This window comes from Gallinula chloropus (assembly GCF_964237585.1).
Source record: "Gallinula chloropus genome assembly, chromosome: 17".
NCBI lineage: Eukaryota > Metazoa > Chordata > Aves > Gruiformes > Rallidae > Gallinula > Gallinula chloropus.
This window is the reverse complement of record NC_140102.1, coordinates 3,867,949-3,893,749: the sequence shown is the minus strand read 5'-3', so window position 1 is coordinate 3,893,749 and position 25,801 is coordinate 3,867,949. Positions and strand designations below refer to the sequence as shown.

General features: G+C 42.8%; 1 protein-coding gene across 1 annotated transcript in view; it reads left to right on the top strand.

Moving 5' to 3' along the window:
* The window catches only part of TMEM132B (transmembrane protein 132B), a gene marked incomplete at both ends in the record, with an annotated part of 250,288 nt that overhangs the window by 93,688 nt on the left and 130,799 nt on the right, over positions 1–25,801 (top strand). Inside the window, one exon of the mRNA XM_084272218.1 lies at positions 16,711–16,851. Within this exon, the coding sequence (XP_084128344.1) occupies positions 16,711–16,851 (141 nt within the window). The remainder of the gene's footprint in view (positions 1–16,710; positions 16,852–25,801) is intronic.

Sequence of the window (25,801 nt, the reverse complement as noted above, 5' to 3'; positions counted from 1 at the left end):
GTGTGATATTTAATGAAAATGAAATCTAAAATCAGTGGTCATCTGCTGAGGCAGCACCTTGCTAGAAATTTAAGAATTCAACTTGCTGGTTGATTTTTCAAGTTACTAATTAAGATTTCAGCTCACTGATGTCTTCATACGGTGGTCTTGGGGAGTTCAGGGAGTTGTAGCATACCTTCTGCCCTTGTGCAATGCTTTACCTGGCTACCTAGAAGTAATCTTACATCAAGTGTCATGCTCAGCGTAGATTGAGGACGTGGAGGAGGCTGGAGAGAGGAGGAGACTTCTAAACCAGTGGCAGGAAATCACATTAAATTCAGTGTAATTACATTGTTCTAGAAATGTGATTATGTGTTTCAACTACCAGCCTCCCACTAAATTACTTCAGATCAGTCTCAATCTGTGGAATGAAATCTGCCTGATTTAGATGTAAAAGATGTAATAAATATGAAGAAGTGCATTTTGCATTTATATTTTATATTCACCTGTGACTGTTTATTACATTTTCCAGATCCAGCCTTTCCCCATGGATATCTCTCACCTGCAGCACGCAGGGAAATTGAGCCTTGACTTCCCTTAATATCATGATTTAGTCTTTGCAGCACCACGTGCCTGACATTAGCTACTTAATTTCACATAAAATTGCAGAGAGATCTTAACTGCAGGAATGGTCTGTAAAGAAAGGGTTTCCCCATCTGAAAATAAGATAAAATGTTCCCAGGAGTAAGTACAACCCTGATTGTAATGGTGCTGCTGAGGTTTCACAATTCTAAAAGGTAAGAAAGAAGGATAATATTGGTATTTTTGATAGATGAGCTTTAGACTATAGCTTGGAGGCCCACTTTTTGAAGCCTACTGCTATGCTGGCAGGCAGTGTGTTACACCTGAAAATAGCTGTGCCTGAAGGTAATTGAGGATGATAGCTTGACAGTGAAGATTCAAGTCAGGAAGGCACCACCACCAGGAAAGAAAGGAACACTTTCTCCATGCCACATAAAATCAGAGCAAGTCATCCATGTATTTAGGGAGTTTTTGAATGGTGCCTTTGTAATTTGAGCTCTTCATCAGCAAATCAGATAATTTATAGTCTAACTATCAGATTAGAAAGCAATCTCAGGCCCAGTAATGCACTGGCTATGCTTCTAATATCCACAAACTATTGATGTTAGTAATTGAGAATAAGGTTTTATATCAGCAATTATTTGTACAGGAGATATTGTCACTTTAATGCTGTGGTACTTGACTCTAAGATAAGGTCAGATATAGTGACAGGAATAGCTGGAGGAAATAATTACAGTTGCAATCACGTAGGCATCCACAGGCACCACCTTTGCAGGAGACTGCTCTGAAAGCTGAGCTGTGACTTGATGGTAGTGTGGCCACTAGAAAGCAGTTGTGATATGTAGGTGCAAAATTGTGTCCACAAAAATATACCACAGGTTTCCTGGCTTTCCCTTCTTCATCCCTTGGTGGTTCTGTAGCAACAAGCAGAGTCACCCAGTTTTCAGAGCAGGCTGCATGTCTCAGCCCTTTAGTTCCAGCAGCATGTCCTGTATGCAGAGCACAGCAAGGATAGGTGACTCTTGGAGGGTGGAGAGCTTGATTTATGACTAAATCCTCTCCAACCGTCTCTTTACCTTAAGTACAAGATAACTTTAAACCTTCCTCCCCTACCTCCTTCCCATACTAAGGCTGGGTGAATGGGACTTCCCCTTAGGTTTAATGAGTCTTTGAATATCTCAGCAGTACAATCAAAGGGACCCTGGAAATAAAGGTCTCACAGCTGTAGGAGCTGCTCAGATGTGCCATGAAGATGAAATAGGGAGGAGCATAATTAATCTTTCTGTCTTCTTCAAGATGTGTTAAGATCAGACCGGGTCATTTTCTCTGAAGAGCCAGGGAGGAGCTGGAGGGGAAAAAGGGCTTGTCTCCAGAAATTAATCTCCTGGTCTCCAGGATTAGCCTCCTGATGTATGTCTGAAAGTCACTGCTGTAGCAGCTGAGCAAGGAACATACATTCCATCACGGTGCATTTTATAAACCATTGCACGTATAATTAAGCCGCTCCAGCCCCCAGATTATTTCTGAGTATTGATGGGCACATCATGGGTGACTTTATTTCATTAAAAATACCGTTTTTTTGTTTTTCACTGTTCTATTGATTTTTCATGACCTGGTAAGAGACAAGAAGGCTGGGCTGATCAGACTGCATACAGGGCTTTCTCTAGTCCTGCTATCCAGCCTGGAGTGGAGAGTCATCCTGCCTGTCCCCATGTCGCTAGCTGGGGAGGTAACCTGCTCCTCTGGATACCCCAGAAGAGGAAGACTCCCAAGGGAAGGTGTTTCTCTTCTGGATGCAGGGAAGAAGGGCCATGAAAGCACTTGTTTTACTCATTCACTTGAAGCTGGAGAGGAGTGGCTGCTGTTCTCCTGGTCAAGCATAACCAGCCATAATTTAGCCCTGGGCTTTTGGTCCTTTGTTGTGTTAGACGAAAGGAGCATGTGTGTGGGTATGTGTGTGTGCACGTTTCTTCTGGCTAGGAATTCTGGTGGAAGCCTGCTCTTACACCATCCTCATTTCAGTCGCAGCCATTCTTTGGCCAGCCCCAGATTTACAAGCAGATGTTCAGCATCCTTAACGCACGAAGATGATTTTGTCCCCAGATGCCAAGCTGTGAGACCATCGTGTGGCACTGCGGAGCCGAGCACAGCGTGCTGCCCCTTGTTAAAATGACTTAACAGCTGATTTCCTTTATTGAGGGCTTGGAATCCCCCCCCTAAGCACAGCAGATTCCCTCTCTGAATTAGATCATCTTTCTGTGGTTAGAGTCCATGTATCAGAACAATTTCAGTATTCACATTCTCTAAACAAGGCTCATTAATCGCAAATTCATGACTTACAGGGTTAGGGACTAGTTAGAGCTGAAAAAGCAGAACAGGAATGGGAAGTGCTTAATGCTCAGCGGGATACAGCATCTCACTGTGAGTGTTTTTCACTGAAAACCGCCGAGCACGCTGGAAAGGATTGTAGCCATTTTTATAGGTAGTTGATTCAGTGCGTCCCCAACTCTCCCAGTGGGAAAGCCCGTTTTTAGAGTGTTTGTTATTGCCAACACAGTGGATGTGTTCAAATGCTGAAAGTTTAAGAGACATTCTAGTAACTGGTACCTAGACATGTGTAGCCTCCATGAAACTTAAATTGTTTCTTCTCCCCCTTTTGTTATTGCAAACACAGTAGATGTGTTGAAATGCTGAAAGTTTAAGAGACATTCTAGTAACTGGTATCTAGACATGTGTAGCCTCCATGAAACTTAAATTGTTTCTTCTCCCCCTTTTTTTCTTTGTGACTTTTTCCGGAAACCATTTGGTTTCTGAGGATGTGTAGGAGCATAAATCATAAAAACATCATTCTCCAGTTGAGAAAACATCAAAACTCTAAGAGCAGCTCATGTCTATCCTTAAAAGTGCTGTGTGACATCCCTTGCTATTTGTCTTCCTGGAACTCCCCAGGGACAGGCACTAGGAGTTGGAGCCTGTAAGAATCAGCTCCTGGTGAAGGAGTTGGAGTCCTTCACCCCTGACCTGCCAGCTAATGCATGAATGTTGTCTGCCCCCGAACTCTTGAAGTAGCTCATTTAACAAGGACATCATGACTGAATGGTGATGGAGGATCCACCATCCGCACAGAGGAACACTGGTGCTGCAGGTAAAGCCAGAACAGAGCGGTCCTGGTGGCAATCAGACTGGTTGCAAAGATAAAGGGAAAAGGCAAAAGGATGAAGGAAGGTTTAGTACTGGTGTTGGAAGGAAAGCTACAGAGGGAATGCTCCTGTCAACTCTACTGAACTGACCCCCTATACCGCTGTACTTTCCTGCACATATAGACCAAACAGGAGCATCTTCATGTATCCCATAGATCAGTTGCCTCCAATTTTTGATTATGGCCTTTTGGTCCTGTAACTACATGCAGAGTGCCAGTACCTAGGTCTTTGTTAGAGATGATACAATCTGGAAATGAATTTGTCCCCTGAAATCTGTAAACTTTCTTCAAAAAGTCAGAAGCTCAGCATGCAGCTGCCTTTCACTCTGCTTTATTGCTGTGCCAGACCTATCTGTCCATGTGCTATATCATGTTTGAATCCATCCTGAAGCAAGCTGCTGTCTGTGGCTGGTGTTCAGCCCTGTGAACACTAGAGTTTAATTTAAAAATCGCTGCAAGGATTAAAGAATCCTTCCCCAATCCTGCTGGCCCAGGGTGAGTAATTTCTTCCGACAGGCAAGTAAAATGCCATTAGTTTCTTGCATTACCATCAATCACTGTGGTAAACGGCAAGCAGCTTCTGTGTGGTGGCTGGTAAATTTTCCTGACAGCTTTGCAAGGCTGGACAAGCTTTCTGAGCTGCGGCAGCACTGTGAGCAGCAAACTTTGGAGGGCTGGATCCTCCTGACCTCTTTGCCCATCTCAGGCGCTGGGGCTGCCGGGGTCTGTCTGTCAGGTAGCAGAAGGGTATTTTAGCCAGATCTGCAGAGCAAAAGAGACTTGGAACCTTCAGGGTGTCTAGAGGGGACAAACTGTCTCCTTGTCTTCATGGTTAGAAATATTGTAGGGAAATCCAATGAGCCAGTGATTTGGCACTGTTCATTTGTGGGGCTTTATGTGGGCTTCCCTGCAGTAGATTATGGTCCCATTCAGCTTCTCCTGCACAGCCTTCATCAGCTGTGCTCAGAGGAGAGACAGAGCTTGCAAAGTCTGTGCCAAATCTGCTGGTATCCCAAGGGGGATTCAAAAAGTTGTTGGTGAAAGCTCCATCTACCTGCAGAGAGTCTTCCAAAAGCTTCTGAGAAGCGCTGCTTGAAGAAACCAAACCGATGCTGTCAAAGATAAAAAAGCCTGTTGGGAAACCAACAGGGCTAACCAGGGCTACCTGAGCACCACAGGGGGATAATTTTATTGTGAAGTGCTTATTCTCTGGGAGAATCTTGGAAAGATGTGTGTAGCTAGAAAACAATCTTAGCGTAAAGAAAGCAGAACAGAGGAAAAAACCCCTGTCTGATATTTTATCCCAGCTGGAGGGCTGGTTTTCTCCAGAATTCACACATTACTAGGCTGCTTGGTGGTCGTTGCTGACTGGAGTACAAACCACATAATCATAATGCTCACTAAAGTTTTCACTAGCAGCAGGAAAATGCCTTTTTGCTGTAATATATGGTGCCGCCTTTTCAAGAGAGGTTCTGGGCTGAGCTATACTGGGAATTGAATTCTATCTCGTGGCAAGGGAGATTATTTCCTGAGCTTTCCTTATTCACCGTCCTAGCACATACTGCTCAAGGTAAAGGTGCACTCTGAGGTGATTGATTGGCAGGCGTGAGAGGGCTGCTGTTCCATGTGACACCAGTATAAAGAACAGCATTTTTATTTCTTGACAGTGAAGGGGAACTGGCATTACTAGCAATATTCAGCAATGTACTCTGCAGCCCCAGTTAGCTCTGCATATTTTATGGCATCCATTTTCTTTCTTCGATTAAACAACATAAAACCCCATAAAATAATCCAATAAAAACAACAACTACTAGTTCAGGCAAAGTTCTTGTGGCCTTTTTAATTCTGGAAGGGTTTTCATCACTGTCCTTTCTTTCCTTTCCCCTCTAACTCCGTCCTTCGTGTTCAGGTCGATGTCTCCTTGCCACAGTCTAGGTGGAGCTCCTAATAACAACCTTTTCTGTGCTGCTTTTTAATGTAGAGTTCTGAGCAAGTGTAGCAAAATGCAGGAGAGATCTCTTAAAGACCACATCATGCTGTTAAGCAATTGTTGGATGTGCCAAGGGCTGGGACTGGTTTCAGTAGAGGTGCAATCATGTTTCAAACTCCTCTTTTTAATACTTTTTTGTTGTTGGTTTGTTTGGTTTTTGTACTGGTGCAGTTCTAAACAATCTTTTAGGTGAGGCTGACCATTACCAGGTGTGCCCTTACTTTCAGCCTCATCTCCTAAGATGAAGAGACATGTCAACCTGTCAGGGAAGGCAGCAGGCCTGCCAGCAGCCTGACCCTCCTCACAGCAGACACAGGCCCTGCCAGCAGCCTGACCCTCCTCACAGCAGACACAGGCCCTGACAATATCCTCACGTTCCTGTGAGACATGAAAGTTCCTCATGCAGAGAGGTCTTTGGTAATCACATTCTTAGAACAGGGTGGCCTTGAAGAGAGGGGTACAGGCTGCCCTAAACCAAGCAGGAGTTGTGGGAAGGGATTTGAGAGTAAGTGAACATGTCAAGAAGCATCCATAATAAATGGTCAACACAGCAGGTGTGCAGATACTTTTAGACATCACAGGGAAACTAACAATTTTTAGCTGTAAGATGTGCTTATCAGAACCTGTTATAATCACTAACCAATCAGTTTGGTGTGAACAGTGTGTGTAACCAATTAGCAGTTTTTTAGCTTGCCACGTTTGCAGTAACAAATGTCTCTAATCTGTGTGATTTAACCCAATAAATGGCTTCACCTGAATTCATATCGAATTGCATGTTGCCCATCACTGATCTCTACATCAACCTGTTGTGGGCCCACTGCTGGTGTTCCCCCTGGTACTCTTTAAACCATTGAAAGAGGTATATTAGCTGTGTGAAGGGCAAGGTGAGACCCGATTCAGTGCATGCAGACTGCCACTGCTGTGTGCTGTTTTGGGTGAGGCTACAGATGCTGGCTCAAGGCTAGCCACAGGCTGGCTACCGCAGGCCTCTTCTGCATGGTGGCCAGTCTGGGGGCAGCTCCAGCCCTGAGCAGGTCCAACACAAACAGTCCAACAAATACAACAACCTCCAGGGTTGACTGTACTACTGAACAGCAACCCAGGAAAGTTTTCTGACACTAAGTCATATATGGTGATGTCTGGAACAAGATAATTATATTAGTCTGAATTGTATTTAATGAACTTTTTCCGTAGAAGGAATGTATGAGAGGATGTATGTGAGGTGATGAGCAAGTTTGCCACAGTGATGGACTATTTTAGATGCTGTAAACCCCCAGCCAACATTGACCAAGACAATGCTGTCGAGCTCATTACCTAGTTTTGCAGGGAGAGGGATGGAAGGGTTTTACTTTGTTGTTGTTTAGGTGCTTCCAGAAACTGTGACCTTCGTGGCTGCTTTTTTATTTGTAGAGGTAGCAAAATGACCCCTTTATAAAAATCCTTTGTCTCCCAGGAGGCCTGAACTCTGTTCAGACTGCAAACATTTTTGCAGTGCTGATTTCTGAAAGGAGCCTTTCAATAAAAGGAAACCTGTAAGTATCTTTGTCTTTGCAGGAGGAAACCTCTGACTTACTTTGATTTTTTTCATTATAGTTTTCAAAGCTGTGTTTCTGCATGACTGCAAGAATTCCAAGTTCAAATACTTTGGACACCTTCAGACTTGGTAATGCATTTTCTCCTGTAGTTCTAGGCTTTAAAGGAAGAGTTTCATCTATTACAGCATTGCATTGGTTTCAAGGTAAAGGACATAGTCTGAGTGTTTTAGATCTTTCAGAGAAAGGTTGAAGAGACTGAGCGGGCTTTGATTTTTGCTCTGCAGACGTGTTACAGAAAACCACTCCAGCGTTGTACCTCTTCTCTCTTCAGAGAAGGTACACCACAGATTGTTGTGTTGGAGGAAGAGGGTGCATACTGCAGTTCTTGGAGATGTCTAAGGGCGCATGGCAGCGGGCACTCTGGAGCTCTTTGAATGATGATCAGCACATCATAACTCAGTTAACCGAGTGGAGGCAGTGGAAGGAATGAAAATATCTCTCCTCTTTCAAAGGAGGCAGAGGTGTGACCTGGTTGTGCATCCTAATGAGAAAAGGATGTTAGGAGTTGTTTGGTAGTGCAAGGATCATTTAGACTTGGAAAAACTCCTGCTGTCTCCTTTTGATCAGTAGTAATAATGGTTAGACCATGTTTACTGCATACTTTGAAAGTGTAAAGTTTCAAGCCAGGGTTAGGAATTGGGTTTTTGTTTCCTGCTCCCTGGGCACACAGAGGTCAGAGGACCTAATCTGCTTCCTTGTGCTGGTGTAGCATGAGTGTCTAGTGGGAGATAGGGGTCAGCAACCCAAACATCTGACCTGTTCTCCTGGTGTGAAGGAGAACCTTTCAGCACCATCTAGAGCCACATTAACTTGTACTGTAATCAAAGTTATTTGCGTGTCAGAGGCACAATGGTGTTTTCAGGTGGATGCAAATCCACTTTGGCTTTGAGTTTTATTAAGAAAATGTCAATTGCTACAGAACTCTTTGACCCACAGTTTTAAACACCTACTGGGAAATTACAGAAGTTCACTGAAATACGCTATTTTGCACAATATTTTAAGTCTACAAATGCACAGTGTCTCTATAGAAATAGTTGGGGTTTTTCTCCTTGGATGAATTTCCAAGAGAATGTGAACAAACATCCTTATTCCCACTTTGAAGTTGCCTAGACAGTTAAATGGTTAATAAAATGTCTTGAGTCGATAGAATTGGACCTGGTGTCTCCTGCCCCAGTGCCTGGCAACCCTTTTTCTTTCAGAGGGACAAAATTCCACTGTTGACATATTACAAAGAAAACCGTGTTCACTGTGGGAGATGGTGTTTTCATCTCCTATTACATAAAGACTTCAGAACCTCTCAGGTTTCCATAGCAGTATTGGAAACCCATATAAACAGGGACAGGAATAAATAAGAATAAAAGTTAATAGCTTTAATTTCAAGCTAATTAGGATGTCTGGGTTTTTAAGCTGTCTCTGCTTACCTGAGTGATGGAGAGAGCAGATTGAAAAACTGAGCTTCTGCTGAAGTGTGAAGATGGAATCTTAAAAGGTCTTCTTTCTTTTTAAAAAAATTGGTAAAATGGAGAATTTTCCATTGGGTCTGGAAATGCAACATGATGTTAGACTGCTTAGGAGACAATCACATACTCTTTGCTGGTTTCACAAGCACAGTCTTATATCTAGAAGATGTTTCTGAGACACCTACCCCTTCCAAAAATACTCATCAGAGGTTACACCTCCTTTTCTGACCTTGCCTCACAGCTGTGAAATTTAATTTTCAGTAGTAGAGAATCACTATAAAATCCACCGATCTCTGGTGATTTAGACTGGCTGAGGATTTCTCCTAAAATGCCTAGACATTTTTAGGAAATAATGGGGGGGTTCTTGAGAAAATCTGCTGCACTTTTTAAGAGAGGTTACACTTACAGTTTGATGGGAAAAAAAGGGAGGGGTTTTGATAAAATACTCCCCCCTCCATCTCCAGCTCCTGTTTTTCAGCCTGCTTTATTTTGATCATGCATCTGCAAAAGGTTCCTCAAAATCATAAGCCATCATACTCAAGGGTAGGTTGTGTTAATTTGTCTTCTCTAATAGTTAATTTATCACATGGAAAGTGCTTTACTGTCAGAATCCAAATTAAAATCCTGTTTACTCTTTTCATTATTCAAAATCCAATATGCTAGTGAGCTTGATGTTTAGCATATTTTGAAACATTTGGTGGGCTGAAAAAAACCCCGAGGTTGATAGCTTCACCTTTTTGGGTGGAAGAGTGGTAATATCATTCTAAATATTTAACATTGACCCTTTCCAGGGTTTGAAAAGGTTTGCTCTTCTCTGTGTTGTTGGGCTTTTTCCATGTCTGTTGAGCAACTTTTCTCCTGCCTTGCCCTGTGCTGATCACTGTCCCTGTTCTGTCTGCTTTGTCCTACCCAGTGCTTTGCCATTGACTTTCATCCTGGAGCTGGAGTTGGATAGAGATACTCTGCTGTATGACAGTAATAACTGCTTTCATAGAAACCACATCCCCGAATGCTTGACGGGGTTAAATGAGACAGCTACAAAAGGTTAGATAAAAATAACAGATGCAGAGAGAAATTGAGGTATACTGGAGGGAGAGAAAGACAAATTTCCTGAGGTGGTGTAAAGGTGAGAGAGCGCTGAGGACACGCGATGCAGAAAGGGGGGAGCGGTGGCTGAGGAAGCTTTGGCCCTGCAACAGGGAGGTGTTTTGGGGGAGGAATGGGGCCAAGGCAGGCAGAGCACAGTAGATCCATGTCTTGCTTTGGAAACAAATTTGGGCCAATTATACATTGGACTTGCAATGGAGGGGTGGTCACTGGGGTGGTTTTTAGCATGGATGAAATACAGAGGTCAAATCTCAAGCTGCTGCCCCTAAGTATTGAACTGTCTTTATCCAGGCAAGGGCAAACATGGGGTTTTTTTGTCCCACCATGAGTTCCCACTTTGTTTCAAAGCCACTGGATTGACACCAGGGCCTTGTTGAGTTTCTTACCCACCAGTACCATTTCTCCAACGCTTTTTCTTGGGGCTTCCTTGTTTGATGTGTGGCCATTGCCCTCTGTCTCTGCCTGTCATCTACCTACATCTCTCCACAGGGCTCTGTGGGCTGTTTTACTTTGCAGTGAAGCAACGTATATTGTTTGTCCTTCTACACTTGTGACCTTTTGGAGAGAGCTTGGATCTCTGAAGGTTCTTTGTGTGTTTAGATGTGTATTTTACATACTTCCAGAGATAGCTTTACTCATAGTGACATTGCTATGGAATCGTGGAAACAAACACAGCTGGCCTGGTGTTGCTATTTTAAGGAGAATTTGATGGTTAAGTAATTTGAACCTAAAACTATGACAAGTCTTTTAAAATATGAAAGAACAAAGAATTAAAGTTCTTAGAACAATACTTTAGAAAATAAACACTTATTTAGCTTGTGAAAATTTAGGGCCTGATCCCCTGAGATGTAAATCTGATTTCCATGAAAGATGAGGGTGTGCAAGATGATCTCTATTAGGTGTGACATTCTCATCTGCAAACCCACAGTGGCAGACACTGTGTTTGCCCCCAGGCTGGTCTTGCACGGCCATTGCAGGGGACACTTTCTGGTCTTGGGGGTCTGGAGCAGGAGAATTGGGATGGGTTTATGGTGGAGATATCAAAATATTCCTTGGCAGCTCTATGCTTAATTTCTGGTGCTGTCATGTGTTATCAGGGTGACTTTGCTTCACCTCATTTTCCTTGTATTTGTGGTTTATTTGTAGAGAGGTTTGGCCAGGAGGTTTAGGAAGATGGTAAAGAGAGGGATGGTGCCTTTCTTGGGGATGTCTGTTCCCACTTCAGTCCTCCATCTGCTATAACATTTTGCTTTCATATACTCACACCAGTGAACTCCAGACTGTGCCTCCCTCCCAGATGCCATGAAATGCACCTGGATGTGGCAGCGATGAATCATGCACCCTCTTCTCCTTCTATCTCCCAGCAAACTCCACTTCCTTCCTCCCCCTATACAGTGATGCTTCTATTCCTTCCTCTACAGAAGTGCTGCCCATCTCACCCACACCCCACGAGTCCCCAGATGTTATGTCTGAATTCAGTGATTATTTCAATTTGTAGTACTTGGCTTAATGTAACTTAAAACACATGTATTTTAACTAGGAACTCCCCAGGGACCTCGTTCAGAACTAATTACTTGCTGTTTGTGCAATTCTTCAAATATGTAAAATGCTCTGTGAGGGCCCAGAATTACTGAGCTCTGCTCTGGTTTGGTCTTGAAGATGGGTGGGGGAGCGTCTGGCTGCAGTGGGAGCCTGTGAATCAGGATGTATCGACCCTCATTCTGGCTCTGCAGAGACAGTATAATTTTAGGCAAGTTAACTAAACTGGCCTACAGCTTGGATTTCCTGTAGGGGAAGGATAATGATTTTATTTTTAATTGGGCTAAAAATGCATGTTGAAGGGCCAGCTACAGAAACGGTTGGAAATGACAAATTAAATTTATTATCATAACCGTTATTATTAGTACGTCATTGAGAGGGAATTTAGCTCAGATCATGTTTTCCCCCATAGTGGGGTGGGGGGAGATAAGAGGCTTTCTAAAATAGCTCTGAAAAAGTCTTTTTTTTTCCTCATCATTTTGAGCATTTTCCATCTGCTGTGAGCACATTCCTGGTTTATTTCCTAAATATCTTTTCCTTCTGTTTCTATTTTAAAGTTCCTTTTGCCAAGATTTTACTTCCCAATTACTGCTGCCGGGAGTGTTGCTGGGGGTGTGTTGCAAGAAAGCATTTACCTTTCAGATTTTGCTGTTAATTGACCCAGAGGCAGTGGAAGTCCCTGCACCACTTCCACTAAGGGCTCCACTCTTTAAATCCCTCTTGCAGCCCTAAAGTTACTTTCCAGCCTTGGTGATTATTGTACCTTCTCCTTTCCTTCTGTTAGGCACCCCAAACCCCTTCTCTGTTATTCTGTGTTTGTGGGGTCGCATACATTTCATAGAATCACAGAATCACAGGGGTTGGAAGGGACCCCAAGAGCTCATTGGGTCCAACCCCCCTGCTAGAGCAGCTCCCCAGTTCATATTGCAGAGGTCGGCATCCAGATGGGTCTGGAATATCTCCAGAGATGGAGACTCCACACCCCCTGGGCAGCCTGTCCCAGGGCTCCCTCACCCTCACTGGGGAAAAGTTCTTCCCCATGTTGCTGTGGAACTTCCTGTGCTCCAACTTGCAGCCATTGCCCCCTGTCCTGTCTCCACAGACACTGAAAAGGGGCTGGCCATTCCCCCTGCATCCCATACTTAAGATATTTATAAACATTAATAAGGTCCCCCCTTAGTCTTCTCCAGGCTGAACAGCCCCAGCTCCCTCAGCCTTTCCTCACAGGGGAGATGCTCCAGGCCCTTCATCATCTTTGTAGCCTCCTCTGGACTCTCTCCAGGACATCCCTGTCTGTTTTATCCCAGGGAGCCCAGAACTGGACACAATATTCCAGGTGGGGCCTGACCAGGGCAGAGTAGAAGGGGAGGATCCTCTCCTGTGACCTGCTGGCCACACTCCTCTTGATGCCCCCCAGGATCCCATTGGCTCCCTTAAGGCTGGGATTGCATTTCAGTGTAGTTCCTGGTCGTTCCAAATTGGCAGGTCTGGGGATGCTTCTGCTTGTGCCTGCTCCATTCAGTCCATCACTTTTCCATCTTTATACTCCCCAGTAAATGGAAGATGCACTGTTCAGGGAAGAAAACACTGCCAGGGATACCAAATGCATTCTGCAGTTTAAATTGAAAGCAGCTTCCTCTCTTCTGCATTTCTAGCTGGAGAAGAGGGCTAAATCCACACATGAAGCTGTTGTCTCATTGATTCCCTGTGCTGAACAGCTTTGACACTTCACCCCCACTCCCAGCTATCTCCTCTTAAGTGTCACGAAACAGGGTGCTTGAGGAAGCTGAGGAAGTCACATTCCTGTAGGACCTGCTCCACCCCTAAGGAGGAGAGCATCACGAAGGCATGGTGATGATCTCATGTGTGATACAGGCTGTGGGTACAGGATGTAACGTGGGGGCCCTGTTGCAGGCTAACTTCTGGTGAGCTCATTCAGTATTCCTCTTGGCTCGTTTACATCTCTGGTAACTGAGGTACCAAAATGCCACAGAAGTTGTAATGTTTTCAAGGTGGGCAGGTGCTTTTTAACAGGATAGTTTCCCATCTGAAAATTCTGCTTTTGAGAAAGCAAGTATTTCATGGAAATGAGATGTCAGTTTTGCCAAATTTCCAATTGGAGCTCATGTTTTATTCCTTTTTACCCCCTCACCCCTCTTCTTTTTCCCCCTCCCCATTATCTTTATGGAAAAGGAATTAAGCCATAGCAGTGCTGAGAGTTACTTCTTGGGCTGTACTTCTCTGAAACACTTCAGTAGGTAATTTCCATGTTTTCAAGCCCTGAGATGGCAGATTTTTTATTTAAATTTAAAGGACATCAGCTTTTTCTCAAGCAATTCTATTTATCCTTACAGCTCCCTTGGAGCTCCCAGTATTTTGTATGTGGGGAAGGGAGGTATAAGAAAACAAAATGATCCACCCAAGCTTCTAATTGAAGCCTGGCACAGAGCAGGGCAATAAACCCAGCACCTGGGCTCACACACTAGCCATTCACCCTCCTTTCTCCAGTTAAGAAATGCTCTGGTAGGAGTTTCTGACTGCTTTTCAAAGCCTCAGGCCCCAATACTTACAACAATTTTTGTGCCTGTGGAGTTTGGGGGCAGGTTTAAAGATATGAATCACTTATCTGAAGAGTAGTAGGCTCAAACCTCCCATATGTAGGCTGGTTTCATTTGAATTTCTTGACTTTTCCTAAGCGAGAAGCTGAATTCAGTTTCTTCCTTCTTTCAACCTTCCTGGCTCCACTGATATCCAAAAATGCAAAATGACATCTTGTCTCAGCCCACCAGAGCAGATGCATTGCAGGGGATTAGACTGGAAATTTTCCTAAAATGCAGCGTTCTAAGACTTTTTTGGAGAATGTAGCTGGGGAGCAGAGTATGTGATGCTCACTTGATGCTAACCCAGCAAGACAGTGGATATGCAGCAAGCAAAAGCTGTAGGCACAGTCAACAAGACAGCCTTGCCAAAAAACAGAAGGCCTCCTGTTAAGGGACAGTGCCCTGAAGGAGAAATCAAGTGGTGAGCTAACAGGACAGGCATTGGGAGAGTCTCATCTGCTGTCCAGACAGGCCAAAAGCATCTCCTGGCTGCATTCAGACATGAGACAAGAAACAGCAAAGCTCCTGGGCTGAGGGAGGTAGACATGGCCCAAGAGGGGTGCCAGCCTTTTGGGGTTCTTGCGTCCTTACCCCTACGCTGCGTGGGGACCACTGGTGGAGGTAAAGAGGAGCAGCAGCTTCAGCTTCCCTGCTGAGGGGATCCTGTGTGGTTAAAGCCAGCTCAGGTTTGGCAGGGAATTGTGCCACGTTATTTTTCATCCTCGTTGGGGTAAACCACCAGCCTAGATTTGGATCAGAGTAGAATGAAGTAAATGCTGCAGAGTGAAGATATCTGTAGTGTAAAAGCTGTGTAGGAGGACATAACAAGCTCCTGATAGATGGAAAAAGGCTGATGAATCCAGCTGTCCTGCCACACCCAGCATCTTCTGTCCTTCAATTAACCTTTAATTAACCAGGGCTTTGAAGTGGGAGGAATGTGGACTTGAGGTTTCCAGACATGTCAAGAAAGAACATGGGAAGTTGAGAGGTTGGTGAGGGGGCAAATTTGATAAAAAAAAAGTTTTTCTAGGAAAAAGAGAAACTTTTCAAAAAGGTGTGTGTTGTCCTCCTCCCCTCTCTTTTTTTGGTCAGGCCTTAAGGATTTTTTTTCAAGAGAGGTTGACTAAGTCTAACCAAAAAAATAGAGAATTAGATGTGCTGCTGAAGGCCTAATTCTCTGTCTCATGTAAATTACAAGTCAGTCTGAAATGAAGCCATGTAGGTGTCTTGCAGGAATGATTTGGTCTGGTATAATTACTACAGAATAAATGAATGTTCCTCTGACAGAAGAAGAGGAGATGATAGGAAAGGGGCACGTAAGCTTTGAGGCGTGTTGTTTCGAGATAGGAATGTCTGTGGAGAAACACAAAGGAGACAATTAGAAAAATATAAAGAAAAAATTCTCTCCTTACAGAAAACATTTTTCATCAGATTGGTTATGCCAGGCATGAATTTGGCCCATCAAGTCAGTAAAGCCCTACAGGCAGAAATAAGGATATCATAAAAGCAGGATGAATTAATTCCTTCTCAGAGGAAGAGGCCACCCATGGAGTGTTGAAGTTACTTTGATCCAAACCCATGAACTCAGCCAGAACTTAAAGGAAATTCTTAGAGTAACGTGAGCACCAACTGGCCACGAGGCATTGGGGCAAATCCATCACAATTCACTGTTAAGTAACACTTCAAGTCTCTGCAGTGCTGTTTCATTCCACCATACAACTAAGAGGTCCCTCTTGGCTCTGCTTTTAATTAATTAAGTCACAGTAGTGGCGAATGTGGCGCTACAGCAGTTGCTTTCTGCCTAATTGTTCTCCAGGCATATTTGCAGCACTCCTGTTGAAATCCCAGCCTTGTTTCAGGAGTCAAGCTGCACAAGTGAAGTCCCTGCTATTAAAAGCAGTTTGTTTCCCATTCCTTGGCAATCTGTTCCTCACACTGAGCCTCACTGGAGCAGGGATTTTTTTTTTTTTTGTTCCTGCAAAATTTTTTAAGCCCAAAAATGGTGACATTTACCAACTACTGAACTGCTTTCAGACTCTAGCCGTGCCTATGGAATGAAGGTTTTCCATGTCAACATCATACTGTTTTCAGCAGCAAGAGTTTGACATGCCCAGTTGGATAAATCCCAGTACAATGGTATAAATCTTTTCATCCCTCAGTTCAGGATCTACGTATTCCTTCTCTTTCCTTCCTGCATTTGAGAAGTGAAACACATTTTTTTTTCCATGCAGATTGCCCTAATATTAAGAGGCACCTTGCTCCCAAAGGTTTGCAAGAAAGAGGATGTATTTTATATCCCAGTGCTCTGATTCTCCCCCTTAAACTGCAGGACAGACACAACAAATTAAATCAACTTATGCTCAGTCACATCTGTTTCATTTATATCAAACTGGTGCCACAGAAGCAGAAAGCATTCTTATTCTCACCACATTGTTCAAGCTGAAAATTAACTGGCTTTGCACATAATGAAACTCATACTTCATCTCTTTAAAATGATTGGACCTGTTTTATATTTTTCAAGCCGAGTGACTTACAGTTGCAATGTATCAGTCTGTTACTAATGGAAGAGGGGATATATCCTTTCATCTTCCTTGTTTACCTCTCTGGATTTATTTGTAGGAGATCTGTAACTAAAGCCATCCCTGTTGTTTCCCCACAGAATTCGGACAGCTCCAGGCGTGAAGATCATGGACATCAGGGTCAGTGATGCAGACCAGTGGGGGGTTCAAGAAGAGACGGACAGTGCAAGGACCATGGCCACCATCACATGTATGCACAACGACCCAAACGCAGAGAGCAGGTAAGCTGCCAAGTGCTTTGGTGATTAACCCTGGCTAAAATGCTGAGACACATACTAATAGCTTCCTTAGAGTCATATCACTCTTTTAATAGCAGTATTTTTTCCTTCTCAGCCTCCTTGGAAAAGCTGTAGGTGATCTGATGAGAGGTTTTTTCCCTTTTGTTTTACTTCTGAGCTTTAGAAGTAGATTATCTAATTAAACTGGAGGCAGCCAACTAGTCCTGGCTCACATTTGCTTTTCGTACACCTTCAGGGCAGCAAGAGAATTCCTGTTGCCAAAAAGCCAACGGAAAGAAATGGATTAAACTAGAGAAATATGAAGAAAAATTGAAAGTAGTGTAGGACAATGCTGTCTTTTTTATTTGAAAAGCTATGAAAGTAATAGCTATTAAGTGTTCTTCATTATTGCTGCAAAACACCTATGAGCCTGTATGAACTCTCTCCTGAATGCTGTGTACGCTTGTTATGGAAATGCTCCCACAAGCTATATCAAAGGTAATGAGAAATTTACATTGTTAGTCAGAATTATGTATTTTACAATACAAGCAATTTCTCTCCATTATCATACAGTTACCCTACACTTAAAGAACACTGTGCATAAATTTAGCTTGAAATGGTATCGTAATTAGGAAATTGCAAAACTTTATGTCAGAATTCTTATTTGAGGAGTCTTTTGCATCCATCTTTTTCTGAAAGCTCCTGTAAGGGAGAAAAATGATTGTTAGTAATTGTTTAGACCTGGGAAGATCCTTGCCAGAAGTTTGAAGTGCAGAGTTTCTACTCTGTTTAGTTTCTGAAGCTGTGTATGGGAACAAACAAATCCCATCAAGCTCTCCGCACCCAACAAGTGTTGAGGTGAAAGCTATTTAAGGTGAGTCTGCTTTTTAATAGCAAGGATAGATAGGCACTGCTAAGGTGAGAGTCCTCTTGGATGTGTAAAACAGGCCTGCTGAACAAGGAGTGAAAAGTGCCTGTTTCTCTCCAGTAAAGATGAAGAGTGGAGGCGACTGAGTAGGACAGAGACATTTGCATTGTAAGCGGTGAAGTGAGGGGAGGTGATTCCCTGCTCAGTGACTCTGGTTAAGTCAAGTGCTACAGAGCTTTCTGTCATGAAATGCCAGGCAAACCTTTCAGTTCATTACCTCTTTCGTGCACTTCCTCCACATTTAATAAGAAAGAGAAAAGGTTTGAGAGAGAGTCCCCCTCCTGTTGCCTAAGCATGTTTGTTTAAATCCCAGTTCTGAGGTGGTGAGGTAGGAAATTCTAGCCACCCTCCATCATTGTTTTGCTGGGGTTTCATGGGCTGCGGTACTGATAAAGCAGAACTCTGGCAGCTGGACTTGGTAACACATCCTTTGTCTTTTGGCAAGATTTCCCACATCCTCCAGAAGCTTTTAAAAAAGCTGGTGAGTCCCTTTGGTGAGGTGAGATCTCAGCCATGGAGATGCTAGCTCAGAGGGGAACCTTTGTGCCTGTTCTGGAGCGATGACACGTGATGGCTCCAGCAGTGAAATCTCAGCCTGGATTAGCTCAGGCAGCTGATCTGGGTGGTTGTGCAGTATCTGCTCTCTGCTAACACTGCAGTTTGGTTTTTTGCCTATAACAACTGTGACCCCTGTTCTATTCAGAGCAAGGTGGAAAGCTGTTGGTTTGAAAGTGAAATGCTGAGGTTAAAGGAAAACCTAACATCATTTGGTGTGACAGAGGAATCTCTCTATTGAAATGAGACAACTATTTTTAAAGTTAGAGGAAAAAATAGGATGAACACTGCAACTTATTGCCTTGTATGTGGTTTCAGTAATCCATGAAATTATACCTGTCACAGTAACTTAGTTTTTATTAAAACTGATTTTTTGCTTTGTGTTGAACTGTTAAATTGCACAAAAGCAACGAATCTCAAGTTAATTAATACTTTGACCCTTTCCTTTGTGAGATTAGTTTAATATTTTTGGATTAATTAAAGTATGCAAATAGAAACTGCTGAAAGATCATTTCCAGATTTGCAAATATTGTAGTGCTTAGAGTAAATATTTAACTTTGATCTTTCCTTTAATTTGCCTTTTTGGTCATAATGGTGGCCCTTGTGTTTCTTTTGAGGAGGGTTAAGTGTTTATGTGGGGGTTTATTTAAATCAGCAGAAACCTGAACTTGCTTCTGTTAAGGTCAATGTGGCAAAACTGTCACTAGACCTGATTCATCTGTTCCTCCTTTTAGTAATTCAAGGAGCTTCATTAAAGGCAATTTATGTATGAGCAAGACTACAGGATCAATCTCTTTCATTGCAGAGCAGAAGCTATTAGTAAACAGAAGCGTATCTACCTCAGGGGAGACAGTTTTTTTTTCCTCTGTTGGAAGTAATTTCAGTTCTCCCGACTTGCCTGGCATTACGCTGGTAGAGAGCTGGCTGAGGCTCTGAGCCCAGACAGTGTTCTCTGAGGAAGAGATGGCCAACATTGCTATGGTTTTGCAACCCCTCATGGGCTCTGAGAGAGGGCAGAAAGCCTCAGCAGCCCTGCAAGCTGGCACACCTCTGGGAGGTTCAGCAAAAGCAAGAAACTGCCCCAAGTCACAACTGTGTTCACTGAAATCTTTGACTCTCCTCGTTGCCCTTAGCTCAGCAAGGGGCCTGTTCTCCACTGCTTTGCACTTGGGTTGATCTTTCTTCCCCAGTGTGCAACTCTGATAAGAGCTACAGACGCTGCCTGCAAGGAGAAGAGTGGCTTTGCACTGTGACATGCTCCTAATCCAGCCTGCATTCCTTTTAGCCAGCGTTATCGGCTGGAGCCTTTTCAAATTTGCTTACTTTTCTAATCTTTCTCCTTCTCCCCTCTGCAGCGTTATCATTATCGGGAGGTTTTCATCTCCATTTCTCACATTTCCCTACGCAAATTGAGTGTTCATTAAAATGCTTTAAATTAAGACCTTTCCTCCTTTCATGCAGAGTGCATCATGCCTTTTCTGTGCATTACTTAAAAAATTTCCTTATCGCAATGTTTCAGGCAGTTTACATTATATTCTATTAAAAATCCATTTTGTCCAAGGTTGTCACAATTCATAGATTAAAGCTTTCCAGAGTGTGTTTTGTTAGGAATACATTCATAAATTCACCTCTTTAGTAGTCCCATAAGCTTGTATTTAAAACCTCTTTTTGATAATGTAGTTGAACAAAGAGCATAAAAGGAAGAGATTTATTTTAAATATCCACGCACAAGGATATATGCACACATCTATTCTGATCTGTGGGAAGCCTGACTTTGCCCTTATTGCTGCCATCTCAAAGGACTTTTTTGGTAGCTCATTGAGTGAGGAGATTGATTGTTGGCATCTGCCTTTATTCTCCCTTGCCTTCCCTCCTTGGGGCAGGACTCTGTGAAGCTCATTTTGGTAGGGTTAGTTGAAGCAGTGACGTGCTTTGTTTCCAAAAGGCACAGTTTCTACTCCGAGCACAAATACTCCTGTGTTATGCCTGCAGCTGGGCCCCAGCTCTCCCATTCCATAGGAAAGGATCTTCAGGGAGTTTTGCATTGAGTGTGGAGTGCATCATGCAAGGAATAGAGAAGGTAAGAGCTGGTGGTCTTAGACAAAAATTGAGTGCTTTCAGCCTCCCACACAGAATAGCTGTGCTTGTGAAGGACTGGGATCATACTCTGTGGTGTAGGCCTTAGGTTGAATTAGTACAGAAAATGTTTTCAAAATACAAGGAGTATACCAGACACAAATGCTTTGTAATTTCCAGACAATTTTTGTAAAGACCATGCAGGCTTTTTCCATTGTGTATCACCAGAAGATGCAGAGCCTTGCGATTCTTCTGTCCCTTGCACCTTGGAGTTCTCAGGAAGCATCTCAGGAACAGCCAACAAATTAGGCTGCAGTAGGACTAGGGCAAGAGGCCTTGAAAAGGTGTCCTAAGAGCATGGTCTGTCTTTGGCAAGCTAGCTCATGACTCAGCACTGATATCCACAGAAATGGGATTTCAGGAACTTTTCCGGAGTGATTTAGGGTTTTATAGGATTAGTTTATTTCAAATCATTGGTGAGCTGGAATAGAGTCTCATTTGAAAAGCCCCAGAATCCAACGTATTTCATGGTGCTCAGTGTCTCCTTGCTGGGAGGCTGAAGACCAAAACGTTCACATGACCTGGCCTTTGGTTCAGGAGAAACTTGATGGCACAAACACTTTTTGCTTTGAAAGGGAATACATGAAGAGAAGAGATTATTTTCCTTATGCAGGAAAACTGTATTAAATTGTGTTGGATTATTACCAGGGGAGGAGAGTCTGAATCTCTGATAAACTAGTACCTAAATCAGGTTATATTTATTCTAACTGGCAGAGTTAATATTTATGCTAACTAGCAAAGTTAATGAAATTGATTTTACCTGCAGTGCCGAGTATAGTGTTACTGAGACCAAACTGGTTCTCACTTAGGGATTGCTTTATCTCCATGCCTATAAGACAACTTCCATCTCTCAGGATATCAATCACTGCATAAATTAAAATTGCATGAGGGACACTCAGAATGCAGAAGTAGGGAGGGTGAAATCTTCAGAGGGATTTTTTTTTTCCCCAAATGTCCTCAGAAGTATTTTTTTGCTGCCTGGAAATTTATATTTTTTTAATTGATGCAGACCAGCTCAGCTGTCTGGCATTTGACATCATCTATCTTTAAACTTGAATAAAAAATTAAGGATCTATAATCATCATTCCTCTACCATTTTAAGAGGTGTTTACAGAATTCAAACAATTCAAATTACTTTATAAAATGGTAATGGTGGTGTCTGTATAAGTATAACTTTAAATCAGGAAAAGCAGTCGTTTAATGTATTTATAAGTATGCAAATAAATCCTCCTATTTTAAAATAATTCACTTCCTTTTGTGTGCTTGGGAATACCCTTTGAACCAGAAATATCACTCAAAAGGAAGATGTGAAGTTGGCTGCCAGTTAAGATATGTGCATATATTCATTTAAAGTAAATAGGCATTATTGGAACTGATAATCAGCTGAGAAAAGATGTATCAGTTGGGTTTGTTTTTAAAGCTCTGGGTATGTCTTGAAAATAAGAACTGAGGTTCTCTCCTCTCCCTCTTCACGTTGCCAAGAAGCTTTGAGGCTCATACTGTGGCAATTACCATTTCCCCACTCCATGTTCCAGTCCCCACTTTACCGAGGGCAGTAAGCAAACACTCCACCTGGAAGCCCTCTGGGTGCTATCAGGCTTCCTGGCTGTACTCAGCACTAGCTCTGCCAAATTTGAGCACTCTCACAGGCTTTGGAGATGTTTCTGCACCGTATTCACAACCACTCTGCTCCAGAATGACACGATTGGGTCCCACAGTGCCTCCGAGCAAATATGCCATCAAGAAATGGCAGCGTGGAGCAGAGCTTCCCACTGCGTCCAGAACAGCCTGCTGTGGTCCTGGTTGTTTGATGAAGTGATTTACTGCAGTGACTTGGCCTTCTGGAGGATGCAGCTTGGTCGTATGTGGAGTGTCTGTGCTCTTGGTCGGTACTGCATGGATAAATAGGCCTATGAAGAAGGGTGGCTGCGGCCTGCTGTAGCGCGCAGCGGTGTGCTGTTAACCACATTGGGGAAGGCATCAGGCCGTGCCGTGAAACACCTACCAATGTGTTTATTGCCAGAGGAACTTGCTTGGCCTGAGGACGCTGAGCATGTAAAGTGCCATCAGCAACAACAGTTGGCTGACAGAAGATCAATGGCATGCATTGCTTTACACAAAAGAGCAGTAACTGGTACAGATAGACAACCTTGCTCCGTCCTGTTCTAGGCCCATGCAAAGGCAATGGGCCTGATGCCATGAAGTTCACATAGTACTAAAGTGAATGAGTAAGAGAAGCAGAGAGTAAAGAAACATGAGGAGAAGTGTAAAGCAGACAAGAAAGAATAGAGAAGAGCCAGTGAATAAAAGCTGGGGAGATGGGGAAGGGAAAGCTGATGGCTGTTGCTCTCTCCTAGACTGGTCTGATGCAGGTGATGCAGTTGGATTGCCTGTTTCCACCATGAAATCCATACAGCCATACTTCAGCTACTTTGGAAAGGAAGGATTTGAATTAAAAACCAGAGGAGCTTAAGGTGTGGGAAGAAGTCATAGACTATGTGGTGCAGTGTACTGGCTTGGGTGTTTCCCTCCTGTTCTTATGCACTTGCTGCTTTCCTTAGGTCAGAGATGTCATGGGCAAAGAAATGTGCTTTGAATGTAGAGTGTGCAGATCCTGCAGGAGTTCATTCTCTGGCCTTTGGCCAGACCCCAAGACAGCACTGTCTCTTGAGCCATTGATGAAGAGGGTTTTATCTTTTATGCACCACTTTTAAGGTTGTGACCTCTTATTATGAGTGATGGAGTCTGTTCTGCTTTGTGTAAAGAGCGTTCCAGTGAGAAGCATCCACACACATTTTCAAACATAAATGACTCAATAGAGTCACAAAGAAAACCTGAGTTATAAGAATTTTAACTAACCTTTATTCTTTACATGTATGCCTTTTTGTATAAAAGAGTCCAAGCCTGCTTGGAAATGTTTCTATAAGATAAAAGCACTGACACCTCACAGTAGCTTAGAGAAGACATAAAAAATAATAGACAAATTAACAGCAGTAGGAGGGACAAGTTATTGTAGAAAGCTGTGGTTCTAGGATCAAATAGGAAAGTATAGTTTCTGGAGGGATTCTTTTTCTCTCTTCTCCCCTTCCCCATTCAAGCCCAAGAACAATGGAATTGTCTATCCATCATCTCCTGTTGGGAGTCTAATAGCCTTACAACCACATGAATTATCTCCTGGCCAGCCAGCTCTTTCGGATGGCTGTTTCTTCCTCTTTCTTAGTTAGGCTCGCTGCTGCTCTGTAAAGATTCCAGTGGAGATGGGTCAGAGGGATTACTGACTGGTAGTCCAGATAATTGCTTCCTGACCCCAGTTCACCAGTCCAAGAAGGTAATGACTTAGTGACTCCTCTCATTCCATTCTTGCTGTGCTGGTATGGTACCTTTATTATGACCCAAGGATATCCTTTTGAACAAATGTATCTTTGGTAGTTGGAAAAACCTGTTGTGTAGTTCAGCAGGGAGCCCCAACAAAGTAAATACACAGTTCTCTTGAAAATTTGAAAAGTGAGGAATGGCTTGTTGGAAGAACTCAATAGTATTCACCTGTACTCAGTGGATTAAGAAGATACAGTAAAAGCAGAGGCATGAAATTAACTTAGAAAATTAATGTTTGATAAAGATCTTTTAACTTGCCACAAGAAGCTTCAAACTTAGACTATGTGTAGCACATCTTGGTGAGCAAGGGCCTGAGGCATTGAAAGGCTCAAACTGAGGAAAAGAGAAAATTTCTTGGGTGTAGAAGGATGTGTGCTGAGAAGTAGCAAGTTCCTTCTTGTATCCCATCCTCTACGTTGTTGGTAGCAATGGGAAGAAAATGATGACAAATGGCAGATCTATCATGAGAAAAGGAACATACAAGTTTGACCACCTGGTCACCTTTATGCCTGCTGCAGATCTGTGGCTCAATAAAATGAATTCTGATTTTCAACTTACTTGATAGATCAGGCAGTTGTATGTCAGTTGTGTTGTGTTTGTAGCTGAAGACTTCCGACTTCAAGAAGTGGTTTGACAGACCAATTTTTGACTTATAATCTAAGCCCTTTCAATTATGATCTCTTTTTTTTTTTTGCTGTATTGGCAGCTGAGTTCATAGAAGGAAAATGGAAGTAATTTCTTAATACCTGACTTTGCATTTAAATGTAAAAGAAAAAAAAAAAAGAAAAAATCAGGGAGTTCTTTGGTCTCTTCTTGATGCAGCAATGCACATGTGGCTTAAATGAACTCTTCACATGTGTGGTCCACAAAAACTGATCCAAAGCATATTCTGAGTGACATTTCTTTTGAAACATGAGCCAAATCATTCTGAAACGAGTCTTGTTTTTTAATTTGACCTAATTAGCTTCATTTTGGGTATATCGTTCCTAGATGTGAATCTTAATATTGATGTAACAGTTGGGAAAGTTTAATTTCAGGGTAGGGTAGTCTGCATAATTGGGACTGCAGGAATATAGCAGGGAGGCTGGGAGCACATTTCAAATGCATGCTGATGAGTGAATGACTGTTCAAATAGCTATTCATCCATTGCTGCTTGCATACTTTTTCCATATTGGATGCCAAAGGGAGTGATGACATATTCAAAAGTCAATGGGCTTCTCTGAGTCTCTACTGGTTTGCTGCCTGTTACATCCTATGCAGTATGTTTTAATGGTCATGGGGATGGTTGTGTGTGAGTTTCCACAGGAGGCCTGTTTCAAAAAGCTGTACAGTTCTGTAGGATTTCTAAAGCTTCACAGCCATGTGTGTGCACGTTCCAGCCATGCTTAATTGATAACATAAGACTGAGTGGTAAAGCCCCAGTAAAAGAGGCTGTAGAACCCATCACTCATAACAGATATTCTGACTCAAGGCACAAAAGCAAATGTGTGTTGGATTTTGGGGTTTTGTTTCTATAATTTAGTCACCTTTTTTTTGCTCCCTTGACAACTTAGACTTGAGGAAACCTTTTTGTAGATGTATGCTTGTCTGAATACCCAGGAAACACAGTATCCACTCTTTAGATCTAACCTGGCTGGTGGTAGAGCATCAGTGAGCCTTGTGGAGATCACAGAGTGAGGAAGGAGACATGATTGAAACCATTTTGCCATAAAAGTTTTACCTGATTCTTCTGTAAATATTGTACTTATTTATACACTCCAAGTTTAAAAACATATTCTTTCAGCAAACTTAAGTCTAGATTCAGAAGAGCACCTTTATGTCACCTGCCCCTGAAGTACATCCTGGGGTTTAAGTACTCACCTTGGATCTGTGGATGCTGGGTGTAATGATAAAAGAAATGTTCAGAATCAGCAATTAGACAGTGGCATGTGGAACATACAAGTCTTGATGGTAACCTAT